The 7212-nt window shown below is 35.6% G+C and overlaps 1 protein-coding gene across 2 annotated transcripts in view; it reads left to right on the forward strand.

The window, feature by feature from the left end:
- The window catches only part of LOC107669952 (potassium channel subfamily K member 9-like), a 48899-nt gene that overhangs the window by 37976 nt on the left and 3711 nt on the right, over window positions 1-7212 (forward strand). Inside the window, exon 1 of one of the 2 annotated variants that reach the window (XM_016462386.1) lies at window positions 4176-4449. The exons of the other annotated variant lie outside the window; for it this stretch is intronic. Coding sequence (XP_016317872.1) covers window positions 4290-4449 — 160 coding nt within the window. The 5' untranslated portion in view covers window positions 4176-4289. Of the gene's footprint in view, window positions 1-4175; window positions 4450-7212 lie in introns of those variants that run through there. 2 annotated transcript variants of the gene reach the window in all.

A 7212-nucleotide genomic window follows, 5' to 3' on the forward strand; every position in this document is an offset into this window, starting at 1 on the left:
GACACTTTATACTGGAGTAATGGCTGATGGAAATTCAGCTTTGCATCACAGAAATAAATGATATTTTAAAGGATATTAAAATAGAAACCATTATTTTATATTTTAATAACATTTTGCAAGATTACTTTCTTTTTTTCGGTATTTTTGATCAAATAAATGCAGCCTTGATGAGCATAAGAATCTTCTTTAAAAAACATTACAAGTCTTACTGATCCCAAACTTTTGACCAGTAGTGTATATAAACCATAAGAGACTAGTTCTTTCATTAAAAATCTTATTTATTCCAAACTTTTGACTGGTAGTGAACAGACATGAAGTGAATTGGGCTAAACTGAATCAAATGGATTTGAAACAGTTTAATTTTATTTGAATCTGACTGAATAAAATGGAAATGTTATGAAAGTTATTTATTGTGATTTAGAATTAACAATAACGTTAGAATTAATTGGACTACATAAATGCAAATGAAACAATATAAATGTAGTTTATATTGTTTGAGTGGCACATTTGGCTGCTTGATTATGAGACTGTTGGAATGGAATAAAACTCAACTGAAACAGAATTGATTTTAAATGAATTGAAACCAATCTGCACTGCATTTGTTTGGGCGCCACATTTAGTTGTTTTTTTAGACTATAAGAATTTTTCTTGCTTGCTTCAAGTGGAAACACTCAAGACATCTACACCGCACATTTATTATCAAGAGGGATTCACTCTACATGGCTGCAACAAACACAAAAACAACCGCACACACACGCAAAGAAGAGCCTGCTGACTTTTAACTGCTTTTACAATGCACAAACGCTATAGGACTGACAGCAGTGTGTGGGACATCAGATATGATTCTCTAAAAGGCACAGCAGGTGCGTACAAACAGCGGGAATCTGATGAGAAATTAGATGCTTCAGTCCTCTGAGAGACTACATCTAAAAGGGTGACTGAGTTCATTAAATCACATGGCAGGATGACATTTGTGTGTGTACGTGTGAGAAAGCGAGTGTGTGTTTATGCACAAATTCATTCATGCGTGTGCGAGAGTATGTTTGTTTCCAGATGCAATCATGCATTTGTGTGTGTGGGCAAATGCGTGTGGGATAGACTTTCCGTGTGTGTGTGAGAGCGTGTATGAGCGTGTGTGTGTGTGTGTGTTTGTTCATGCAGCATCGTTCTACTTATGAACAAAATGGTGGACCTGGTGTAGATGCCAGAGGCATCTCAGAGGATTACTTTATTGCTCAGGTGTTACTCTTTTTTTATTGTTTTAATGCCGTAGTTAAGCTGTACTGTATGTTTTGTGTAGCTAACTATTAACTTTGTCTCAGATATTTCTCCTAAAAGGAGACAAAATAAGTCAGTAGTTGCATTGGAGTGTTTTGATAGTATTTTGGGTGCTGGGTCATATTCATGGGTTTCAGTCACGTGACTTTTTTGTTGCGGCCGCCATCTTTAGGACCTTGCGTAGCCTCTCCTTGGTAATCGGAAACCAAAATAACACCAACAACGGAAAACAATGGTATTTAAAAAAATTGGATACTTTAGGATTAGATCCTTATTTACTGTCAAGCGAACTGCTGACTCCACTAAAGTCTAAAACTTAACAACTTGACGTTTGCTGATAGGCTGTTTACATCTACCTCATACACAATCCCTCTCCGTACACTCGGGCCATTTTCAGTTAAATTTTCACCTGCTAGAGACTTGTCCATCGGCCCGGATCCATCTGCAGCACCCGGCCTGGATGTTTGCGTACTCAATTTCAGATTCTGGGCTGAATCAACCGGACCAGATGCGACAGCCATAACTTGCCGACACTGCGGCATCCAAGCCAGACTCGGCCCGTTGCACAGCACGCCAGACTTAGCACAGTTGCATTTCTATATCTACTGTACTGTTCATTAATATTTCATTTAAAATTAATAACGTTACCTAGACAAAACGTTTACTTTCATTTTAATTATATAGATTATAATACATAAATAACATGACTTAACAAATCTATAAACATCTCATTATTATTTGGTTGATTGTAATCTATTACATACCTTTCTATCAGAGTTATCTAACATTATCAAGCTGAATTTGTTCTGACACAGTTAAACTCTGAGATCTTGTCATATTTTATTACCATGTTCTAAACTATAGCGAATAAACTGTGATAATGTGAAAAATGTTGAAGGTGTCTGAATATTTTTTTTTTTACTGTATCTATTTGATAAATTAAGTTAACCAACTAACATTATACATACTCTTTTGGTTTCTGTGCCCAATATTTAAAAAATGTACAAATGCAATAAAAATATCGGTAAAAGCATGCGGTAAGAAACATTCATATCCGGGAGTTAAGTCAGTAAATTCGAGTTAAATCACAGGCTGCGCTTATCCCGTGCGAATGCACCACACGAAACTCAGATGTGGGGGGGTAATTTCTAAATCACACAATGTCCCCAGATAATACTAATCCCATGCGAATAGGGCTTTTGAAACCCCGCTTGAGACATTAGTGGCCACATACACATTATAAAGTTTCAGGAGTGACAACTGCATTTAAATACGGGGGTGAATCCTCTAAATCATCGTTTTGTGTGTGTACGGAACAGAACTCACTCTCGAAATTGCGATGACCGACCCCACTGTAATCTTAGCAACGTTTTGCCATCTAGCTTTGCAGCGTGCACTCTTGAAGGGTTGCCATTTCCAATTATTATAAGCGACGTGTATTAAGCATCTTTGGGCTTGTTATTTGGTTTCGGCTCATAAAGTGGTCCAGTTTATGGAGTTAATAAAGTAGACAGATGCATATATTGCAGATATTATATATTAATATTAACTAAACAACATTTAATTGAAATGTTCACTTAATCTTTCATATTTGGCCGCTTCTTAAAGATAGAATTGCTACAGCCACTGTCATTTCTTGAACAAGAACATGTAGACATCAAAACATGCAAACTCAGAGCGAGGGTTTAAACTTTTATTTTGAAGTCGAGATGAACAGTTAGCATATTTAGAAAGATACTGATTTTGTTATATGATTTGTCATTTAAATATTTTTGTTTAGCTTAATTTTTATTTTAATTTTAGTAATTTTAGTACTTAAACTTTATTTCAGTTAGTTGCCAAGGCAACATTTCTAATTTTCATTCAAGATTTTAAAATTTACCTTTTTAATTGAATGTTTATATTTTATTTCAGCTTTATTTCAATAAATTTTATTCAAATTGTAATAGTTGTAGTTTTTGTTAACAGTGACAACACTTATGTATACCACTGTTTTATGTTTATCAATACTATGGTGTTTTGGTGTCTTGTTGACTATAGTTTAACTTTTGTAAGGGCTCTCTATCATCTTTAATACACACACACACACACATCTGTGACTGTGCAACTGGCCTGCGTTCTGCAGTGATGGAATAATGAGATTATCGTATCAGAATAAGCACGATGTCGTCTAACCAGAGCTGACGAAAAACGATTATCGGCATCATCAAAATAATGCCTGCCTGCTTCGAGGAATAAAAAACAGAGACTGTGACAAATCTATGCCTTGTAGTGAGTAATGAAACATGCATGTTTACTGCAGAACCAAAATGACCTTACCAGCGATACCTCTAAAAATAAATTCACATTGTTTGCTTTCCACCAAATATAGTTAGTTGGCTAGTTTTTGTTAGTAACTAGTATCGTAGTAAACTACATCATACTTTACGGCAACATGAATGATTGGTTAACCTGTGCATTTGCTCGGTCTGAATAACAGCAGTGATTCAGCTGTTGTTGTTGTGATGTGATCGTGAACGTTATTGCATCAATTAATCAAATCTGCCAATAATGTCTCATTCAAAGTAATTACTGCACGGGTTCTAAAAGTGTCAAAGCTCAATATTAATTAGCACTTGCATTATGTAAAAAAGAAGGCGACTGAGACGGATCTCAGATGCTCCGCTGAAAAATGTGATGAACAGTTATGATTTTTTGTGCTCTACACACCTTGAAGGAGTTTGTAAAACACCTAAAAATATGCAATGCACATGCTGTGGTGTTAGTGTTCATAAATTTGTTCCTCAGCAGTTTGGTTTTAAAATACAAATGACTCCTGGCTGCTTCAAAGTGGTTCATTTTGAATCTGAATCATTTTCACAGTTTCCCATGCATTTCTCCCATTAGCTCAGGCTATGTCATAGCGAGAAAGACCACATGCACGCATTATGACTAAGCTCATCAACAGCCAGGACAGGAACGAAAACCCAACCATGTAAAAGATCAACCCACTGCCACAGATAGTGATAAAAATGCTTTTAAATTCTCACGGTATCGAAGCTCTGCAAGGCTCTGCATTGACAGTAAATAAACCACCTACGTGCATCAGCTCTAATCTCCTCACATCCCACTCAAGAGTTCTCGCTAAAGCGAGCGTTCATCGTCGGAAAGAGGAGGAGGAACGCCACCGAGGTGAACAGGGAATCACGCAAATTGAATACTATGTGTTTGTCGTTTGCTGAATCAATATCACCGCATACAGTATCTCTACGCTGTAAACACAGAGTTTATGTACTGACATCAGGGGTTGCGTAGTCTTGCGTAACCAGACTTTTGACTTGGCGAAAGGTCTAGTCCTAGTTCACATTGCAGCTTGTTTTAGATGAAGACTACCTTGACTGATATGTAAAGTGTCATTTTGTTTTGTTTTGTTTTGTTTATACGTGCTAGTCATTCAGAAGAGTGTTTAACATGCTAGCAGGTCAGCGTTTACCTTATGCAAATGACTCTCTGCATGCAGCTTCAGCTGTCTTTGCTGTTTTTGGCTACATTGACAGTGAGCATGTGGGAGGAGAGAGTGTCCACAATGCTTAGATGATGCAGGTGAGTCACGAAAGCTTGCATATCTCCATTGCCAGCTTGTGTTGTCATGAACAGTGATGTCGAATTCGCTTACAGTTTACACTACCAGTCAGTAGTTTGGAATAATTGTTTTTTTATGTTTTTGAAATTAGTCTCTTAGACATTTACACAGGCTGTTTTTACCATTGATAATAACAAGAAATGTTTTTGAGCAGCAAATCAGCATTAGAATGATTTCTGAAGGATCATGTGACACTGAAGACTTGGAGTAATGATGCTGAAAATTAAGCTTAGCATCACAGGAATAAATGTTACAATATATTTAAATAGAAAACGGTTATTTAAAATTGTAATAATATTTCATAATATTACTGTTTTTACTGTATTTTTGAATAGTAGTGTATGCTTGTGTGGAGCTTGATTTGAACACTATTTGGCTTTATTTAGCACTAGCATTCTTACAGGTTGATATTATACAAAACTAATGTCATACAACTATGCTGGAATAGTTTGTGGAAAGGTGAATTTCTCCTGTTTTCACCATTAATAAGAAAAGCACAACTTAAGTTACCCACTAGTCAACACAGACCCAACTAGTGGCAGAACTATAGTCGATGTGTTGAATCAGAATCAAGAAGAGCTTTATTGCCACAAGGATTTTTTTTCTTTTGGTAATGAAGCTTCTGGTATAAACACAAACACAACTTTAAAAATATATGTAATATAGGTTATATAGTAATTAATAAAACATTAATGAACGAATTTTATAGTGTGTGTCTGTGTTTTTTTGGGGGGTCCAGTAAGTTTTTTTTTCAATGATTTTGTAAAGTCTCTTATGTTCACCAAGGCTGCATTTATTTGATCAAAAATACAGAAAAACAGTAATATAGTGAAATATTACAATTGAAACTAATATATTATATGTGTCTGTGTTTTTTTTGGGGGTCCAGTAAGTTTTTTTTTTCAATGATTTTGTAAAGTCTCTTATGTTCACCAAGTCTGCATTTATTTGATCAAAAATACAGAAAAACAGTAATATAGTGAAATATTACAATTGAAACTAATATATTATAAATTGTTTGAAATTATGAATAGAAAGTTCAATTAAAAATCATTTGAAATAGAAATCTTTTGTAACATTGCCTTTAGTCACTATCACTATACTGTCTTTATCAAATCAATACATCCTTGCTATAAGAATTAACTTATTAAAGATTTAATATATAAATTTTAATCTCTCTTATAGAGAGAGAGAATATAATGTTTTTCTCTATGCAGCTCTTTTCTATAAAGCAAAAGCCTGAGTTTTTCAAAAGTGTGCTGTTAAAAATACAGTTATTGAATTATAGACAGCTCCACAATATTTTCCATCTTTAACATGCAACCGTATTAAATCTATTTTTGTCTTCAGATATCATTCATATGCTGCCAATTCCATCCAAGTGCACTTTGACCTTTCAACCTATTGACCCCAGCAATATTTTTCTTCAATATTCCAGCACAGCAGAGAGTGATAAAAATGAAATTTTCACACCCATATTTCCAATACGTGCAATGTGTGTGCACATGAGGTCAAAACATCAACTCCAACACAGTAAGAAAAGAAAACTCTCCCTGGTGCCGCTTGCAAATCGAATCGATCAGGCTCGACTTCTATAAATAGAATCCATAGCCGCACACTCGAGTGGGCAGGCGGCCTTCGGCGGAACTGGCAGATCAATCCTTACAAGTCCAAAAGATCAGTAAAAGCCAGTTAAGTTCGCACAAGTGCTCGGCAGGAGTTGAGCCGTGTGGCCGTGCGGTGTTGCGGTAATGAATGCATGTGTTTGTGGGTGTTGAGCACTGTGGCGTGGGCTTCCAGTGGGCGTTCAGAAGGTTTTTAAGAGGCTATATGTCAATGGGATGCATTCTCATTAAATCTGCTGCTATTTCTGTGGAGATATGAATTAATTCTCTTTTTTTAGATGGATAGGTACATTTAGATGTATTTTATACTGCAATTCCAGAAGTTACAGAAGTAACTTTTAGACACAATATTTTCTATGGTTTTGACTGAATTGGTTTAGTGAATGATTCATTGACCCCCTTGAGACAGCCACTTGATTCGGTACGTACCTCGGTTTTAATGTCATGGTTTGGTGCGGTTTTCAGTACAGTATGGGGGCATTATTAAACAGGTGCTTACTGAACAAATTGTGGCTCTGTCTTTAAAAAAATTCAGTTCAGTCTTTATTTCCATTAACATTTCCTTAAGGATAAAAAAATCGAACTCAGTTAATGCTGTCAACTCTAGAGACCCCTATTTATTGCACATTACTATAATATTAAAGGTTACAATTAATAACAGAGCACAAACAATTAAATTCAATTCCT

Source organism: Sinocyclocheilus anshuiensis, unplaced genomic scaffold, assembly GCF_001515605.1.
Source record: "Sinocyclocheilus anshuiensis isolate Anshui unplaced genomic scaffold, SAMN03320099.WGS_v1.1 scaffold160, whole genome shotgun sequence".
NCBI classification, from domain to species: domain Eukaryota; kingdom Metazoa; phylum Chordata; class Actinopteri; order Cypriniformes; family Cyprinidae; genus Sinocyclocheilus; species Sinocyclocheilus anshuiensis.